The following is a 19,726-nucleotide window of genomic DNA, read 5'->3' as shown; positions in this document are numbered from 1 at the left end:
AGGAGGTGGTGGAAGATGAAGATGATGACTTTTTGAAAGGTGAAGTTGGGATTACACCGAGCTCCTTTGACACGCATTTCCGAAGTCCTTCAAGTAGTGTGGGCTCCCCACCAGTGTTGTACCTGCCAGACCAGTCCCCTTTGATTGCAAGGATTTGCGATTGAGATGAACATGCCTCCCCATCCTGCCCTTCAATACCAGGGCTCATACTGTTTGAGCTTCACATCTAACTAGAGCATAGAGTACCTGCCTCCGGCAGCTTATTTCAAGTTACACTTACTCTAGTGTCTGAACAGACATGGTTTTTTTTCTTTTGCTCCCATATAGACAAAGGAAAAGACTGAATATCATGTGCAATATTTTATAATGGAGTTGATAAGTGTTCAAGGCTTGGCTTGTTTGTTTAATGTATACTTTTTGTGTGTGTTACAGCTTTTGGACATAATTATTGTGAAATTTCTAATATCAGCAACAGCCTGTTTTAATAGATTGCATTTTAAAACATAGGTTTTGGTCAGAGCCATACTCATAGGATTTTGCTGATCAGTGAAAATCCTCTAGAACACTATTTATAGTCTTCAGAAAGAGTTTATTTTGGATACATTGTTTACCTCTGCTGTAACTGTTAGTGTGTTCGGGTTCAGTGGGGTGCAGAGAAGGTAGGAGGACAGTGGGGAGATGGCCAGGGCTGGTCCCAAATGCTGAGAGAGGGAGATCTCCAGGGGCTTCAGAGACCAATAAAAGCCTGGAGGGAAGAGCTAGGGGATTTAGGGAAATAGAATCAGCCAGATCATATACATGTGAGTGTAAAAATGGATTTAAAAGAAAAATGGGAGTTCCAGGTAAAAGTAATTCACATTGACTGAAAGTGGAGGTTGGACTTTTATAAAACAGCAAGCAAAGAGTTTACCCTGAAGCTCCCAAGAGTATTGTTTGAACTGGAATGACTCGTTTGTAGTGGAATATTAACATGGATTTTTGTATTATTACCAGTATCAGTAGACCAGTTCTCATTTTGAAAATTTCTTGGGGAGGGTGGGGTATATTTTAGGTTATGTGTGGGGTGATTTTGCTAGGAACAGTTGGCCAAGGTTACATATATACTCTTTTCAACTGGCTATTTGTATCATGGATTCAGCTCAGTGAAATCCTCCTCTGTCTTTTTTTTTTTTTTTTTTTTTTTTTTATAACTAAACACAGAAAGAAGAATCTAAACAACCTTGCTTTATAGCAAATTTGTGCAGGCACTGCTGGATTCATTTTGAAGCTCATGTATATTTAGCTTCATTACTTATTTGTGTACTTTTTTGTTACTTGTGAAAATGTACATCTTCAAACTTATTTATTTTTCTGCCACTTTTCCTATTTTTTATTTAAAGGCAAGTAATATTTTCTTGATCACAAATATTTTGTAATGAAATACTTTCTCTTTCCTAGAGCTTTATATGCTCTTGTATAATTATATTAATGGCGATGTAGAGTTTGAATTTCAGTCTGTAAATATGCTTTGGAACAGAGAAATTTTTATTGCTTTAAAAAGTTTTGGATATTGGTGACTTTCCTTTGGTGACTTGGTAGAAAGTCATTTGAGTACCTTTAGGTTCTCTTTTTTAACTGCTGACAAAAAGGTGGGATTTTTGTATACTGGACAAAATAAGAAAATGAAATGTGTCCATAGAAATAATGGTAAGTGGAGTCTTTGTGGTTTGGGAAGTAGCTTTAATGTAGAGGGATATATTTATAAGTAAGTGTAATTTCAAAGGAGCTTGAGAAAAAACCCATTGTGACAATAAAACAATGACATGGTTAATCTGGAACTCCTGTTCTTATGTCAAGAAAGAGGCTTCCTACATAAATGTTCTTTTAATTTTTTTTCTTACTGATCTGTATTTAAACATCGTTTTTCAATATAAAACTGCATCTGAAACGATTAAAATGGCAAAAATATTGCCAGTGTGATTGGGAATGCTCAAAAATAAAGTGCATGTTGGTGATGAGATGCACTTCCAGATGCATCTGAAGTGTCAGTGATACCCCTTGATCACAACCAGCCAAGAATGACTGAGGCTTGAACTGGTCCAAGGAAGACGAACACTTTTTCAAAAAATGCACATGCTTTGAAGGAATATATCTGGTGAAAAAACAATTGTGAAATCTCTTGGGAAGTGTATGAGAACAAGGGATTTTCTGTTCCTCTTACTGAAAAGAAGACGTATATATCCTATATAATAAAGAGCTAATTAGACCTGGCATTGGGGGGTGGTGGGGAGGTTAGTGTTGACAACCTTCCCTAATGACTGGTGTGTAGGGGGCGGGGCCATGAAGGCCTACTCTTGCACAAATTTCATGCATCGGGCCTCTAGTATATACTAGTATATATTGATTTCAGAGAGGGAGAGAGAGAAACATAAATGACGAAAATCATTGGTTGCCTCCCTATGACTCCTACTGGATCAGAATCCCGACTTCTATAGGTCTATGCTCAACCACAGCCCCACCTGCGGGATGCAAAACAGACTTTCAGTTGGTGGAGAACCAGGGTCCATCCCTTTGTCTGCTTGGTTAGTAGCTTCTCTTTCTAACCAAGTGTGTGACACTCTTCAAAGCTTTAATTTTATTGAACTATAAAGTGAAAACAAACCTAGGGTTGTGAGGATTCAGTGGAAATGCATGTAAAGTCAGTAGCTGTTTGGCTACCTTGTGAGGAAGACTAAAGAAGGAAGCTCTTCCATGAAAAAATCTTTTCAAGACAAAGATGACTTCCATTTGACCCATGTTACTTCCTTGGTACCAATTTAAGAGATCCCCAACCTGACACTGATTATGGTGGTTCTTGGCCCTTGGGAGTTTAGAAAAACTAAGAGGAGGTGGAATATAAAATGATTACATTTTAGTAGTTCTGTTCTTCGTGGGATGGCTCCTCTCATCTCACCACTGTCTTCTTTAAAAATTACTTGATGTATTGTGGAATTGAATCTATTTGAGTGATACAGTACTTCCAAGTTTTAGAATAGAGAGCCCCAGCCCTGCACCAGGGTACCTATCCTCAGTAGGGACTGCATGGTATCTTGCTGATCTTTAACTCCCACCTCTGAGTGCCTACTGGATGCCAAGAGTGAACCGATGATTTCTAAATGTGGGGTTAGCAAAGTTTAGGCTCTATTTTCCCAGTTTAAGACGTGTGCGTTTATTCACTGAATACTGTCTGGGACTTGCTCAAGATCACGCACGATTAGATGTGGAAGGGCCGTGTTGTGAACCCAAGCAGTGAGCCCCCAGACCCCGCACTCAGGCCAGGTTACCGGGTCTGGGAACTGAGCTAGGCTCGCTGCGAGCAAAGGCTCTCAAGTTGGGCGCAGCTCCCCTCCCTCGGTCCCCACGCTTTCAGGACTACATTTCCCAGCGGCCCTTGCGGAGGAGGCTGGCCTCACTCCTCTTCCTCGCGATTAGATTACGCTTCCCAAGGGGCATTGCGGCCCCGCCCTAGATTTCCTCACCCTCCTGTGTCTGTGCGGTCTCCTCGGACTCCACTTCCCGGCGGCGCTCGCGGCGGCGCGGGCCTTCGCGGGGGCACCCTAAGGCGGCGGCGGCGGCGGCGGTGGCAGCTGGCAGCCCGCGGCGGGGGCGGCCGACGCCTCCCTGGGACTGCCGGGCCGCCGTCCCCACGATGCCGCTGCTGGTTGACGGGCGGCGAGTGCAGCTGCCGCAGTCCGCCCGGGACCTCGTCCGAGCCCACCCGCTGCTGGAGGTGAGCAGGGCCCGGGCGGGGGGCTTCCAGGCGGACCGAGCCCTCCTCACCCCGCCGCCGCCACCCGCTCCGCCCGAAACTGACTTAAACTTGGCGCAGCTGAGGCGCTGCTGGCGGCTCACCCGGCCGCTGGCAGCGACCTTCCGCCTGCACTGGAGGCATCTGTGGAGCGTTTGCCTTTGGACCTTAGAGGGCATCTGCTGGGGCCCCTTTTCCCTCGGGGAGGGGACGGGGGCCCAGAGAGGGTAGGGGACTTGCCCGGAGTCGCACAGCACCGCAGCTTGAGGACCCCCCGGGACCACTGTTCCCAGACAGCGCTGTCCGCACCCCCAAGCCGGACTTGGCGCGTTAGGAGAGCACTCGCGGGGATCCTCACCCCGCGTGAACGCCGCCTCGTGTTGGGGTCCTCAGGAAGCGGTCGGTGATGCCAGGGTGGGCTGGGGACAGCGTCTGGGCAGGGGTGCCCGGCGGGCCCCTCCCCGCGCCCCTCCTCTCCCCACCAGGGCGCCGGGCTCCAGTTGTCTTTAGCCGGAAGGAAGGGCCCCGCTTTCCCACAGCTGGGCCGCGGTGAGGACCACGCCCTGATGGCAGGGTTTGGTTTTGTTTTCCTGCTTTTGTCCTCAAATAGATCCCTGAAACCTTAATCCAAGCTTATGCAGAAAAGGGTGTTTTTTTTACTGTTAAAAAAGATTGGGGACCACTCCTCACACTTGCCCCAGTTAAGGGGGAATAACCTAAATCTATACATTGGGCTCTGCCCGGTGTTCACCGCTTTCCCTGCATCCAGGACATTTACCGTGGAGTTGGGGAGGGGATGGCTTTTAATCACAGTCACTCCGGGACCGTAACCTCAGTGCCAAGGAGAAAAACGCCCCCTTCCCGCCGGAGGTGGAGGCGCAGAAGCTGCCCTGCTCCGGGGCCGAGGGAGGGAGGTGCTCCTGAGAGCTCCTCTGCAGCAGGTGTAGTTGGTAATTATTTTGTCTGCTTACTGCTTTTGTTTATTCTCCTGAATCTGCCCCCCCCCCCCCCCCCAGACGGTAAGCTCCCGTCAGTGTTTGTTACAGAAATGAGCGAACAGCCCAGCAGGTGTGGCTGAGTGGCTGAGCGTGGACCCGTGAACCAGGAGGTCCGGGTTGGGTTCAGGTCAGGGCACAGGCCAGGCTCTCCGGCGTGATCCCCGGGAGGGGGCCTGTAGGGGGCAGCGGATCAATGACTTTCATCATTGAGGTTTTTCTCTCTCCCACTTCCTTCTCTCTGAAATAAAAATATATATACATATTAAAAAATAAAGAAATGAGTGAACAGATGACCCGAAGGATGAGGAGGAGTTACTGACAGGGAAAAGGGGACAGCTTTGTGCGATTCTCAACTTGCATTTCAAGAAAACAATAGTAATAGTTGTCAGCACATACTGAGGACTTAGCAGACACTGGGCACTGTGCTAGCACTTTCCTTGTACTGTGTCGCTGTCACACCATTAACTAGTGACATCAGGAGTAGGGACTCACCAAGGGGAAATATTCTAGCTGCCTAACAAAATTTAGGTGACACTTATTTTTATGTCTGAAAATTTATATGACAAACTAGAGGCCTGGTGCACGGATTCGTGCACTGGTGGGGTCCCTCAGCCTGGCCTGCACCCTCTTGCAATTCAGGACCCCTTGGGGGATGTTGGAGAGCCGGTTTCAGCCCGATCCCCACAGGCCCGATCCAGACAGAAGGGAGCCCGATCCTGTGCGTTGGGTATCTGTCCCCTGGTGGTCAGTGCCTGTCATAGCGACCTGTCGACTGGTCGTTGGGTCGCTTAGGCTTTTATATATATAGATAGTTAGATAGATCAGTGTCCAAGGCAGCACACTAAGTGTGGAGAGAGGGGGGGATGTGGGACTATACCAGGGTGGCTGGCCCCTCTTGAAGAGAGGTTTGACCTATTTAGGGAGACGTGGCCTAGAAAGGCTTCGTAGTGGGGACCAATTCACATTACAGAAACACGGAGGAGGGACGGTCACTTTCACTTGCAACAGTCTAAGGGAAGGAGGATGGAGGTATGAGAGAGACTTGAAAAGGGGAAGGGGAGGGCTTTCTAGCGAGGCAAGTTAGACTGTGCTCCGAAGGGTAGGAGAGGAAGCCTCCCAGGGGCAGGTGAACTGCCAGTTTCCTTGGTGCAGAGAAGGGGACAGACTGGAAATAAGTGGAGAGCTAGGTCGTATCTGGATTAGAGGGATTTGGATGGATCTTTCAACAAATAAGCAGTGAAGGGAAATGAAAGATTTGACTATTTTTCTATAAGTAGTATATCCTCTTCATAAAAAATAAATAAATGAATGTAAATGTCAAAAAGAAGAATAAATAATCTATGACCACAATCACTTCACATTTCAGTAAATATTCTTACAGAGGTTTTTCTTTGTGTGATGTACTTTTAAAAATGGGAGCATACTGTGTACTCTGTCTTTTTCATGTAACAGTATGTTGTAAGTAAGAATTGCCAGCAAGTATAAGCCTCTCCCTAGCTATGCCTAGCATAGAATAGTAAAATAATAACAGTAATGCAGCGTCATCCCAATATGCCAAGGTTTTGGGTTTAAACCCTGGTCATGGCACCCACAAGAGCCAACCAGTGAATGTGTAAGTAGGTGGAACAGCAAGTCAGTGTTTCTCTCTCTCGCCTCCTCTCCCTCTCTCTAAAGTCAATTTTAAAAATATATATATCTTTATTGATTTCAGAGAGGAAGGGAGAGGGAGAGAGAGATAGAAACATCAATGATAAGAGAGCATCATTGATTGGCTGCCTCCTGCATGCCCCCTACTGGGGACCGAGCCCGCCACCCAGACATGTGCCCTTGACCGGAATCAAACCTGGGACCCTTCAGTCCATAGGCTGATGCTGTATACACTGAGCCAGACCAGCTAGGGCTAAAGTCAGTCTTTAAAAAATAACAGTGATGTAGTGGAACTTGCTGAGCACCACTGCCCTGTGAAGTAGGTGTTAGTACTATTCCCATTTTACAGGTGATGACTGTGAGGCACAGAGAGGCTGAGTAAGTTGCCCAAAGTCCTACATCCTGTAAGTGGTGTAGCCTGGATTGGAACCCTGGCCGTCTGCCTTGGTCTCCAGCTGCACTGTTCAATATGTAGCCACCAACCTCATGTGGCTGTTTACATTTAAGTTAATTAAAATTAAATAAACTTTAAAAATCAATTCCTCAGTCGAACTAACCACATGTCAAATGCTCGACAGCCACCTGTGGCTAGTGGCTCCTGTCCGAGACCGCACAGATACAGATGTTGCCATCACTGCACAAAGTTCCACCCGGCAGCACTGCCAGCCGTGGTCGGCAAACTGCGGCTCCTGAGCCACATGCTGCTCTTTGGCCCCTTGAGTGTGGCTCTTCCTAAGCCTTAGGAGTACCCTAATTAAGTTCATAACAATGTACCTACCTATATAGTTTAAGTTTAAAAAATTTGGCTCTCAAAAGAAATTTTAATCATTGTACTGTTGATATTTGGCTCTGTTGACTAATGAGTTTGCCGACCACTGGTATAGAGTCTTGCTTTATTTATTTATTTATTTATTTATTTATTTTTTATTGTTTTATTGCTTAAAGTATTACAAAAAGTATTACATATGTCTCCTAGAGTCTTGCTTTTAACCAGTCACTGGGTGCTCTGTAACCAGTCCTGCAACACCTTGTTAAATGGTTCCGTAGACTTCCACAATATGAATGCACTGTAACTTTGTTCCTCCTTTTAAGCATGTAAGATTCTTTCATTATGAAAAGTCACAGAGCTAAATCGTCCTAAGCCCCATAATTATTCCGTCAAATGAAATTGCTGGGCTCAGAAAGGTTTTTTGTGTGTTTTTTTTTTGAGCAGAGAAGTGATGTAACAAAATCAGTGTTTTGAAGCAATAATGCTGGCAGCCATCGGGGAGGATAGAGTGGGCAAGGGAGACCTTGGGGTCCAAGAAACAGGGATGAGGAATGGTGACAGCCACTCCCTACAAACCTGCTCTCCGTTAATCCTCACACAGCTGAGGAGTGGTCAGCATCATCCCCGTTGCCCCGAGGAGGAGGTGGGAGCACGGAGAGTCAGGAACATGCCCAGGCTCAGTCGGTGGAAGGCAGGGGACTCCATTGTCTTGCTGTCTATCTTCCGTTCCTAAATTCTGTGGCGGGAATTCCTGTGTGAGACCATGAAGGACTGAAATAAGGTAGCACAGGTGGAAAGAAGGCTCAGTTTGGAGAGCTTTACCTGTTATAATAATTTCTTACAGGGCATGCTTTGCAGTTCACAAAGCCCTGTTAGACCTGTTCTCCTGTTTTTGAAGGGAGAACTGACAACATGCAGCAGGAGTGAGGGTTCAGTGATCATCCTCGAGGGTACAGCTAAGTGATTGGCTAACCCAGGAGGCGATGAACTATAGGCACAACCCAAATCCTGTTTGTGGGTAGTTCTCGAGCTTTAACATTAAATTTTAAAGGGTGGGAGAAAAATCAAAAGATTGATATTTGGTGACGTGAAATTATATGAAATTCAGATTTTGGTCTTTCCCATAAATAAGGTTTTTGGGGACACAGCTACAGCCTTTTGTTTACATGCGGGCTGCGCTGCTTTCTTGCTACAGTGCAGTCTGCAAAGCCCAGAATACTTACTGTCTGGCCCCTTCAGAAAAGGGAGTGCTGAGCTCTGGCTTAAGAGACCCGCACCGTTGGCCAGGGATTGGGAAGTGAGAGTGAGGTGTTGCACAGAAAGGCTGATGGAAAAGATATATATATTTATTTATTTGGTGAATCTTAGTATCCAGAGAAAAGCAAAAGTTGAGGAAGCTGAGGCTATTTTTATATCAGAAAGGATGTGAGTTTATAAGGTAGGGCTGGCCGTGGGTTTCCCCCCAGAGAACTTTGGCTAAACTTTTTTTTATTTCTTTAAGTGGAAGACAGAAGCAGCATACCATTTCTGCCTTGTGGCATTCTCTCTTCTAACAATCCATGGTGCTTTTCTCTGGAGCTGTGTCAAAAAAGACCTGATTTTTGGTCTTGGGTATGAGAGTGATAATCAAATCTCACAAGTAGTTTTGCTTTTGGATGGTGACCCAGTTATGAAAAGACATGGTAAAAATTTGCCTTTACTCCTCCCTCTCCCTTTCCCAAAAGAACAAAGTTAAGGTAAGTATTAAAGGAATGACAAAAAGGAAATTCTGAATTCTCCTTTGTTATTCTGAACTGAGGTGAGCTGAGAAGTGGTATGAAAATGAAAGTGCTCCCTGATAAGGAGTGTTTTGAGTTTCAGAACAATCGGCCACATTTATTTCTCATGGACTTCTGCAGCAGGCAGAGGTGCCAGGCAGATCCAATTCTTCATTGCAGTTCACTTAATTCTCAATTCCTGTCTTAAGTTGAGGGCTGGTCTCATTCTAATTGCTGTTTTGCTTCCAATTAATGGGAGTTTATTAAAAAGAAGACACTGTATAATTCATCCAGCTGATCATTATGCTTTTTTATATCTATTTTAGTAAGTACTAACTTAAATTCTCACCAATATGAGATATGGCAAGAAGCCTGTGTAAGATTATAAAAACATTCTCCAGTCTAGACAATACACTATATTACACATCTGGATAAGATTCTTTTTCATTGAGTTTATTTGTTGCAAGTAAGGAAATTATGATACTTAGGGTTGTATCAATTTGACAGTTTTGGAAAAAAAAACGTGTATTTTCATTCAAGAATTTAACCACTTGATCCCCCCCCGCCCCAGGTTTACTGCATAAGAATTTATACAAATATTCGGTTAGACAAAATGTGGACACCTAATATTAATCTATCCTTTTCATAGATTTGCTCATTTTTGGTTTTCTACTTTAATAACATAACTATATCATAGAAGATTTAGAGAATAGAGAGAAAACACCAGTTAAATTACTTGAGTTTGCCCTGTTCTAACAACCATGCTCATATTGGTGAATTTCCTTCCAGTATTTTTTCATAGGTACAGTAATGTTTTAGCATTGTTGTATTAACAGTATATTTATAGCTTTAAAATTTTATAATTTTGCATCTTGCTTTTCATTGTACATTTCAAAACTATTTTCCCGTAGTCCTTATTTTCCATAACTGTACAATTAGTAGTTGTGAGTTGGTTCTGCATAATTTATTAATCTTTTTTGTTGATGCTCCCAGCTTTTTGCCATCCTAAATAACACAGAGATTTTGGATTATTTCCTCATTACGGATTTCCAGGAGTGGGATTACCAGATTAGGGTTTAGGGAAGGTCTTAACCCCTCTACTTCTTTAAAGAAAGTAAAGAGGGGATGTGGTTTCTGATCCACTGATCCACTAGGACAGTGATGGCGAACCTTTTGAACTCGGCAAGTCAGCATTTTGAAAAACCCTAACTTAACTCTGGTGCCGTGTCACATATAGAAATTTTTTGATATTTGCAACCATAGTAAAACAAAGATGTATATTTTTGATATTTATTTTATATATTTAAATGCCATTTAACAAATAAAAATCAACCAAAAAAATGAGTTCGCATGTCACCTCTGACACACGTGTCATAGGTTCGCCATCACTGCACTAGGCCATACAGTCTGATTCTCTTTACAATTGTAAAATCGTGAAGAGCCTCCTATTCTTCAGTAAGGAACTGTGAAAAAGGATTTTTGCAACTTATTCCATAGACACTAAAATCTTGTTTTATAGGATAAAAGAGAATAGGACTTTGTTGTTGCTTTTTGCATTGTTCCACATGATAGCTACTGCTATCTTTTTAGTTTAGCCTTTCTGTCAAATAATACACACACCTCAGACCTACAAGTGTGTATTTCCCACTTAGGGCACACTTTGGCTCTCTCCACCTCTCTAGTTACTCAATCCTCACTAATTTCCATCACTATTTTATTTTTTTTTTTAATTAAACAGGAAAGAGCCAGACTTCTCAGAGGTCAGTCTGTTCAACAAGTGGGACCCCAGGGCCTTCTGTATGTTCAGCAAAGAGAGCTTGCAGTGACCTCCCCAAAGGATGGTAGGTTAGGAAGCAGTGAATTGGGCGTTATCCCAAAAGGCTATTGGATATTTTATTTTATTTCTTTTTTAAACAGGCTCCATCTCCATTCTGGGTTCTGATGATGCCACCACTTGTCACATTGTGGTCCTGAGGCACACAGGTATGGCGAGAGAGATAAAGGAAATCATTATTTAAACCAACCAAGTTTGGGACCATTAATTTCTCGATTTGCGTGTCCTGGTGTCCTACTGGAAACCTGACTCCGCTCACCTTTTCTCTGGTCTGCATGGTACCTCCCTGTGCCCTGGTCAGAATGGGTTGGCTGGGCAGCACAGTTTCTGTTTTCCCTTACAGGATATTCAAGATGAGGTGGTCCGAATGGACAGGAATTGAGTTGGCTTGCTTACTGAGTTCTCATCGGGAGTAACATGAGTCATTTCACCCTTGTTCTTCAGGTAATGGGGCCACCTGCTTGACACATTGTGATGGAACTGACACCAAAGCTGAGGTCCCCTTGATCATGAACTCCATAAAGTCCTTTTCCGACCACGCTCAGTGTGGAAGGTGAGCTCCGAGCTACTGTTTTGTGATATCGGGAACTTTGCACCCTTGTGTAGAGGAAGTGCTGCAGAAGCTGTCACAGAAACACAGAATGTCACTACCACAGTGGCTGTCTTGTTCCCCTGGAGCGGAGCTTGGCACAGCATGGCCCCTTGTCCTAGTTGGTGAGTGAGTGAGTGGGTGATGGGTACAGGCAGGGGAACAATGCTGGATTGTCAGTGGAAGGATTGACCTCGTACCTGTAGTTTTATGTTCAGGGATGTATTTTTAGATGTTCACATATCAGACATTGCTTTGTTATACCCCAGATGTAGTTTCCCTTCATTCATTTATTCCTTCAGCAGTTATTTATTGAATGCTTTTTATGAGCAAGAACTTGTTATAGGTGCCAGCGACATAGCAGTGGACAGAGTAGACCAAACCTGCCCCTATGGTGTTCATATTGTAAAGCAAGGAGGCATTCAATAAGCAAAACAGGATGTTAAACGGTAAACCGGACTGTGGAAAAAAACAAGGCAGAGAAGGAACGGGAGACAGCTGAGGGACTAGGGGGGTACAGTTTTAAATGTCAGCAAAACAGTGGTTTTACCCGGGATTCCTTACAAGAGCTGATGTCTGACCTGGCCGTCCATCACAGCATCTAACCCTCTCACCGGTAACAGGAAGTGTAACCACCTCCTTTCCACAGCTGCTGACACACACTCAGCTGACCCGGAGTCACACAGCTAGCTAGTGGTAGGCCCATGACAGTCTGACCTGTGCTCGCTCCCCTGCCCCCTCTTTCCTCTGTCATCAGGCCGACTTTGCAGACTTTGCTCTCATTTTACTTGAAGCCTAATGCAGCCATTGCATGAACTAGTCCATTCATATACAAGTTCTTAGAATCCCAAAGATTTAAAAAAAGCCTCTGTCAGTTTCACTAGTACAACACAGGTTAATTTTTAAATTTAATTCTACTTCTGCCTGTGTTGCTTCACTGGTGTGCCATCTATGCAGTCACAGAATGGACTTTTCATTGGGCCATGGATTACTTAGCTGGATCTGGCCACAGGCCCAACTCAGTGATTCTCGCAACGCAGTTGTGAGATATCCCTGGTCTGTTCATGGAACTGATTTGGTCACTCTGGAAGGTTTGCTGCACCCTGTGGCCCAGTGTCGAGCAAAGCCATGGTGACCTCTGCTCCTCTTACTTTAAATGTTCATTATGAGACCGCTTGGTGCTTGGCCCTGTGCTGGTTTCTTAGAGATTCCAGTTCATTCCTCACGTCTATGTGAATAACAGCTGCACTTTTTCTTTTTTTTTTAAGTATATTTTTATTTATTTCAGAGAGAAAGGGAGAGGGGAAGAGAGATAGAAACATCAGTGATGAGAGAGAATCATTGATTGGCTGCCTCCTGAATGCCCCCCACTGGGGATTGAGCCAGCAACCCAGGCATGCCCTTAACCGGAATCGAACCTGGGACCCTTCAGTCCACAGGCTGACGCTCTATCCACCGAACACACCAGCTAGGGCTACAACTGCACTTTCCAAAGCACTCGTCCCCAGGTTGTTTTAGGCTGTGCACAGGTAGTTAGCAGACAAGTGGGAAACAGGCCAAACAAAGTTTATTTTTTCTACCTGTCGGACTTCCTAGGGCTTTTCTTTGCTAGTGTGAACTATGATTCCTAGGGAGGGGTTACACCGGGCAAGATTTCCCCAAATTATTTAACTCCAAGAACACGCGTTTCTGTCTCCTGCAGCTAACGTTCAGGGGGACACAGTGGATAATAAGCATGTGCTTTGGACAGAGACTGTTTCCCTCCCTGTGGGATGGAGGTGATCATTCCTGTCTTTCCAGGAGAGGCGGGCATTAGGGGAGACAGCACTGTGGAGGGCCCACTGCAGTCCCTCCACAAAACGGGCTATACAGCGTAAGCTGTCCCCCTCCCACTCCTCCACCCAGTTCCTCTTTGGCGGAGACACTGAAGGGGCTTTCAGAGGTATCCTGCTTTGGGTGGTAAACAGTGTGTAGAGGCATATTCTTCCCGAGCAGAGTTCCTCACCCTCTGCCTCGAGCGGCTCATATTTGTGGTAAGACAGAAACGCTCTCAGCCATCAGGGTTCCTGGGCAGGATCCCCAGAAGCTTGCCTGGCCTTGGCAGCCTCCCCATTTACCCCAGGGAGCCACACGGGTCTTCTGTGTGCAGGAAGGCTCAAGCATGGCCTAGAAGCGCTCTGTAGAGCGAGGGCTACTGAAGCTGAGAAACACCATGCAAAGCAAAACCAGTGCACAGTCGCTGCCTTGTGCTGGCCTCTGACCACAATCCCATCTCTTTGCCAGGCTGGAAGTGCACCTCGTGGGCGGCTTCAGTGACGATAGGCAGTTGTCACAAAAACTTACTCATCAACTTCTTAGTAAGTTCCCTGTTTCCCCCCCAAATTGGATAAAAATTTATACCTATTTTTGCTTGGCTAAGAGTCCCAGTGAGGACACAAGAGGGGCACACCTTCCTGGAGTGACATAAACTGCTCAGCTTGGAATCTCACATCAAGACTGAACAGCATACAGCTACATTTTCAGGGGCTAATGGGATGGGACAAGATTTTTTTTAAAGACAGCAGTTGACATACTCTGAATTATGTAAAAACAGAACCACCCTCCAGGAAGAAATGTCCGTTTTAATATGTAGAAAATGAGAACACCGATCATACCATATTTTCCATACTCAATGAGCAAGTATTTTTTACAAAAACACATATGTTCTGTGTTAACCATGAGGCAGTGAGGTAACAAGTTGACACAGTACTGGAATATACGTTGGTACAACCTGCGGGGAAAGCCATTTGGTATCATGGTAAAGTCTTAAAAAGGCTCATATCCTTGGACCCAGTAATTCCCCTTCTGGGAATCTATTCTAAGAAAATAATCTGAAATGTGCACAGAATTTATGTCTGAAGATAGATGGGCAGTAGAACATTTACAACAGGAAATTAATATTCATTAGTAAAGGAATAATTATGTAGCTATTAAATATAAAATGTCTACATGCTATGAGCTTAGCTGTGCATGGAAAAGTATGGAATACACAGCGTCTTAACTGAGATTATGGGCATTAAAATCCCATATACTTCTACCATTAAAAACCTATTATTCCTTATACTCTCCTGTATTTCCAAATTTTTGCAGTGATCAATTTTTTTATGACTATGATAACAGGAAAAATAGTTACTTAGGAAGAGTAAAAATCTTTAGAGTCATTTTATTCTCCCAAACCTCTCCAAATGAAGAGAGAAATGGAAAGCCTTGGTCACAGTTTCCTTTGGGCTTGAGGCTAGGAACATGGCTGTACCTTGGCAGGCCTGGTAGGCCAGGTGGTGGCTGAAAGGGTAGTAGAAAAGAGATGGCTCAGCTGGCTTCCGTCCCTCCGTCCCCTTCTTGACTTGCTCAGCATATGTTCTGCTAATTAAAGGAACTTTTTTGACATCCGGTTTTACAATTCTAATTGTAGGTGAATTTGACAGACAAGAAGATGACATTCACTTAGTGACATTGTGTGTGACAGGTAAGTTCTGCCGTCCTGCCCAAAATAAAGTTGTAGATTTCAGGGACGTTTTGCCCTCCCCCTTCAAGCAGGTCCTAGCATCAGTACCTCAGTCATAGAAGACCATTTGCCGATGCTTTGCTAACTTTTGATCGGGCTTTCCCCATCTGCTGGTCCTGCCCAGTGTCCAAAGCCTGTGCAGCCTCAGTTGAGATGCTGACCCGCTTCAGTGTCACTCATCTTTCCTTCCCTGGGATTTTCAGAAGCCTGTCTGTACTCCTGGGCAGACGAAGGGCCACACCCCAGGTGGGAGCTGCCACCTTGTGTGAGACTGCTGAGCATGTAGATGGCTGGGAGCCCCTACCTCTGGAGGTGGCCGTTTGTTCTGTATAAACCCGAGTGCTCTGGGACTCAGCAAGGAAACAGGAAAACCATCCCTTTTATGGTCTGTTTTTTCCCCCCTTTAGCAGTGGGGGCTCCTTCTTGGCCTCTATTTTACAAAATGAAAGCAGTTGGTTAGTATTTCTTAAAAATTGGATCTTAAAAATTTTTTTGTTTGTTTGATAGAATTAAATGACCGGGAAGAAAATGAAAACCACTTTCCAATCATTTATGGCATTGGTGAGTAGTGTTTGAGGGTTGGAAACTAGCCACATGTTGACAAGGCAGGCTCCAGTGACAGGAGCTAGTGAGCCCACTGATGTCAGCATGTCACAGCCTTAGTTCTGCTGTGCTTGCTGGGGACACTGGGCAAGTAGCTTATCTTCTCTAAGCATTATCTTCAAAAGAGGAAATGTCCTCATCCAGACCGGGAGGAAAGAGCCAGGAGCACCTATAGAGCACGGACAGCCACCAGCAATGGAGTGTTAGTGCGCTCTTCTCTCCCGAGGTGGCCAGCTGTGCTTTTCTCCAGCCAGGGCGGCAGGGGCTGGAGTGGAGCATAATAATTTTCTTATATGTAGGGAATCAAGGGAGGTTTTGATTGAGAAGGGAAGTAAAACTATCAGATTAGAGAAAACCCAGAAACCTCCACCCTTTCGGGATGGTCCCTAAGACTCCAGAGGTATAGGATGAAATGCAGAGGGCTTCTACCATGTCTGTAATACTTCATGTATTTAGTTGTGGTGGTGGGTACACAGATGTGTTGTTTTCTGTAACGTATATATTTGAAATGCGTAGTAAAAATTAGAAAACAAACAAAAGCACCAGACTTGGCCATGATCACAGGCCCTCTACCCCCAGCCATTTGCAGACACGTTTGGTCACAGGGCTGACCAGGAAGGCCTTGCCACGCACCTGCCTGAAGAGATTGTCTTCCTGTGGGGCCGGCTCTTGGTCGGGAAGTGTCTTACCGAACCTAGTTCAGCTCAGGTCTCAGCCATTTTGAGTGAGGTACTTGGCTAAAACATTGCATTGTCCCTTTCCAGGAAGGAGGAAACTACAGGCATTTAAGAGTAATTTTGTTCAGTTTTCATTCTATTCTGTATTTGAGAGACTTATCCATATTCTGTTATGTATGGTGGGAGAACTGTAGGCCTGTACAAACCTCCCATGTTTGTCTTTCAACTCAGTCATCCTGTTGTCCCTCACAGCTGTCAACGTTAAAACTGCAGAGATCTACAGAGCCTCCTTCCAAGATCGCGGTCCGGAGGAGGAGCTGCGTGCTGCACGAGCTTTAACAGGAGGACCAGTGAGTTTGGAATCATCTTTGTGTTAAGGGGTTAAGAAAAAAAAGGGCATCAAGCTCCAAAGCCTTATAGACCTTAGATATGAAAAGTTCATGTCAGCTTCTTTAAAGCTGTGAATTAATCAGGGGCCATCTCTCTCTCTCTCTCTCTCTCTCTCTCTCTCTTTCTCTCTCTCTCTCTCTCTCTCTCTGTGTGTGTGTGTGTGTGTGTGTGTGTGTGAGCGCGTGTGTGCCATTTTAGGTTATAAGCTCAAGACCCCAATTGATCAAAAGACCAATCAAATCAATTTAAAAGTCTGATTGCCGCCAAAACCGGTTTGGCTCAGTGGATAGAGCGTCGGCCTGCAGACTGAAAGGTCCCAGGTTCGATTCTGGTCGAGGGCATGTACCTGGGTTGCGGGCACATCCCCAATAGGAGATGTGCAGGAGGCGGCTGATCGATGTTTCTCTCTCATCGATGCTTCTAACTCTCTATCTCTCTCCCTTCCTCTCTGTAAAAAATCAATAAAATATATTAAAAAAAAAAAAAAGTCTGATTGCCTTAGGGTGCTTTTTAATTAAATAACATTTTTAAGTGATCTTTTTATTTTATATTTATTTTATTATTATTTTTAATCCTTACCTGAGGATATTTTTCCATTGATTTTTAGAGAGAGTGGAAGGGAGGGGGAAGAGACAGAGAAAGAGAAACATTGATGTGAGAGACACACATTGATTGGTTGCCTCCCACACACACCCTGACCAGGACCAGGATGGAGCCTGCAACTGAGGTACAGTACATGCCTTTGACCGGAATCGAACCTGGGACCCTTCAGTCACGGGCAGACGCTCTATCCACTGAACCAAATCAGCTAGGGCTAAATAACATTTTTTAAATATGTGTGTTTTGTTGTTACTGATTTCAGAGAGGAAGAGGGGGAGAGAGACAGAAACATCAATGATGATGAGAGAGAATCATCGATGGACTGCCTCTTGCACATCTCCTACTGGAGATCGAGCCTGCAAGCCAGGCATGTGTCCTGACCAGGAACCAAACTGTTACCTCCTGGCTCGTGAGTTGACTCTCAACCACTGAGCCACATTGGTCAGGCTGAATAACATTTTAATTTTAAAAATTAGAAAAATGGAAACCCAAGACTGACATACCCCGCTTGAAGAATAGGTGAAAGAATCCTTTAAAAATGTGTGTAAAACTGTGAAAAGAATAGAAATAATAACATTCAAAGCACCCAAAAGAGATCTGCTCATCCATGAAATGCTGACAGTTTCATTGGAAAATAATGTTTGGATTCAGAGTGACCTGTTTTGCCAACCCTTTAACATTTTTAGAGTTCCTTTTATAATTTCTCAAGTAGTATCATAGCCTTGATTTAGCTAATATTCAGAATATATTTCAATCTCAGTAACCAAAATAGAACATTGGCGGGTAAGCTGACAATGACCATTGACAAATTTGAGAATTTAGGGAGTTAGTTGATCATTTGGTAAATTAGCATTTTTACAAATTGTTTTTCCTTTCTTTTGATGGGGCAGCAGGCATTGTGTAAAGTTGCAAGGTAACTTATTACTTGGGTATAAATAACAGGACAGTGTTTTATGTAGCTACGAGGAACATGGACTTCAGTCAGACACACCTGGGTTTGAGGCCCAGCTCTGACACTTACTGGAAATGGGACTGTGGGCTATGTGCCCCATCTCTGAGCCTCAGGTTTTCAACCAAAATGGGGGAAATGTCATCTTCATGCAGGATTGTTGTCAAGACTAATACTTGTTACCCACAAAGTGCAGTACCCGACAGTTGGAAGTATTCAGTAAGTAGCAGCTCTTGTTATTAGGAGACATAATTGTAAAGAAGCTTATCATTCAGATAAATGCCTTAACTGCTAGACTACACTGGAGCATGCTTTAATGGTAGGGTGTGAGAAGCTGAGAGCATTCCTTAAAATCTATCCTTGCAATGTTCTTTTCAGATGGTTAGTATTTACGATGCAAAGACAGAACAACTTCGTATAGGACCGTATTCCTGGGTGCCATTTCCACATGTGGATTTCTGGTTGCAGCAAGATGATAAGCAAATTTTAGAGGTGAGAATTTACAAGTTGGGCAAATCTTAACTCTCTGGACCCTGGTTCCTCATCTGTAAGAAAGAAAAGGGGTTAGACTAAATAATAGCTGCTTTCCCTTCATTGGGTAGTATTTATTTTTAGGGTGCCACTGGCAGACCCCACTTAACTTTTGTATCGGTGGAGATAAGTAATGTCCTGGGTAGACACTTGCATAGGTGAAGTAGTAAGCAACCAACTGCTCTTTTCTCATGAACCCAGTACACCTGCTCTTACGTATTTTACAGTTTACATAGGTTTATAGAGTGATCTGAGAACATCCTGATTAATGTTTAAGGAACACAAGGATATCTGTCATCTTTATCAAAGCAGGGAACAGAGCGAGATTATTCTCTCATGCCTCATATCTTGTTTTTCCAGAACCTTTCCACTTCACCTCTGGCCGAGCCCCCCCACTTTGTTGAACATATTAGAACAACCTTGATGTTTTTAAAAAAATACCCATCTCCAACAAATACACTATTTCCTGGAAATAAAGCTCTACTCTACAAAAAAAATGAAGATGGCTTATGGGAAAAGGTCCCTTCTCCAAGAAGCTAAAAATAGGAATTACCAAAGAAAGCAACTTTTTGGCATGACAGAGACCATTGGTGGGGGTTGGACAGAATATGAATTTGGAATCTACATCCGTTGAGTCTTAGTGTCTTTCAAATGACTTTCAAAATAAAATCTTATTTTGGCAAAGGCACTTGTTACTTTTTGCTTTGCTAAAAAGTTGACATCCAGCTGTTGCTTTTTGGTTAGTGATAAGGGGCAGAGAAGAAGCCATCTGCTCACTATTCTATCAGTTATTTCAGTTACTTAGGTAATTCTAATTCTACCAAATTAGTGAATAAAGGGAAATTTATAATTGAGTCTGCTTTAAAAACAATATTTAAAATGCAATAAAGTTCAGTCAGAATTTATACATCTCACTGAAGGTGGTGGGTTTTTTTTGGCCCCAAAATATTTTAGAAGCATCAAATCCAAAACTGATATAAATATACTTCTAGATGAATGAGATGAAAGGTTCAGAAAGACAAACAGGATTTGATCTCACTGTCCTGCATTATAATTATCTCTAAAATAGATA

General features: G+C 44.0%; 3 protein-coding genes across 6 annotated transcripts in view; 2 read left to right on the top strand and 1 right to left on the bottom strand.

Annotated features, from left to right (window-relative positions):
- The window catches only part of RRN3 (RRN3 homolog, RNA polymerase I transcription factor), a 36,754-nt gene extending 35,559 nt beyond the window's left edge, over nucleotides 1–1,195 (top strand). The window contains exon 18 of the mRNA XM_070412945.1: nucleotides 3–1,195. Coding sequence (XP_070269046.1) covers nucleotides 3–164 — 162 coding nt within the window. The 3' untranslated portion in view covers nucleotides 165–1,195. The remainder of the gene's footprint in view (nucleotides 1–2) is intronic.
- A 2,325-nt stretch (nucleotides 1,196–3,520) lies between these two features.
- On the top strand, nucleotides 3,521–19,342 carry NTAN1 (N-terminal asparagine amidase). 3 transcript variants are annotated; one of them, XM_070412941.1, is made up of 10 exons: nucleotides 3,521–3,748; nucleotides 10,676–10,778; nucleotides 10,855–10,920; nucleotides 11,216–11,324; nucleotides 13,644–13,717; nucleotides 14,812–14,865; nucleotides 15,412–15,465; nucleotides 16,437–16,534; nucleotides 18,502–18,615; nucleotides 19,015–19,342. In XM_070412941.1, the coding sequence occupies exons 1-10, from the start codon at nucleotides 3,668–3,670 to the stop codon at nucleotides 19,192–19,194; spliced, it is 933 nt and encodes a 310-aa protein (XP_070269042.1). In that variant the 5' UTR covers nucleotides 3,521–3,667; the 3' UTR covers nucleotides 19,195–19,342. The 3 variants fall into 3 exon arrangements, with proteins under 3 accessions (XP_070269042.1, XP_070269045.1, XP_070269044.1); XM_070412943.1 differs by lacking the exon at nucleotides 10,676–10,778 and having other exon boundaries at nucleotides 3,731–3,748; XM_070412944.1 differs by lacking the exons at nucleotides 10,676–10,778; nucleotides 10,855–10,920 and having other exon boundaries at nucleotides 3,662–3,748.
- Nucleotides 17,322–19,726, bottom strand: part of PDXDC1 (pyridoxal dependent decarboxylase domain containing 1) — a 53,891-nt gene continuing 51,486 nt past the window's right edge. Inside the window, exon 24 of one of the 2 annotated variants that reach the window (XM_070412940.1) lies at nucleotides 17,322–18,663. In XM_070412940.1, coding sequence (XP_070269041.1) covers nucleotides 18,610–18,663 — 54 coding nt within the window. In that variant the 3' untranslated portion in view covers nucleotides 17,322–18,609. Of the gene's footprint in view, nucleotides 18,669–19,726 lie in introns of both variants that reach the window. The other variant, XM_070412937.1, reaches the window with a different exon arrangement.

The sequence above is a fragment of the Myotis yumanensis genome, unplaced genomic scaffold (assembly GCF_028538775.1).
Source record: "Myotis yumanensis isolate MYYU_CA2020_CCGP unplaced genomic scaffold, mMyoYum1.0.hap1 SCAF_4, whole genome shotgun sequence".
NCBI lineage: Eukaryota > Metazoa > Chordata > Mammalia > Chiroptera > Vespertilionidae > Myotis > Myotis yumanensis.
Note: the sequence above shows the minus strand (reverse complement) of the source record. Positions and strands in the feature narration are given on the sequence as shown.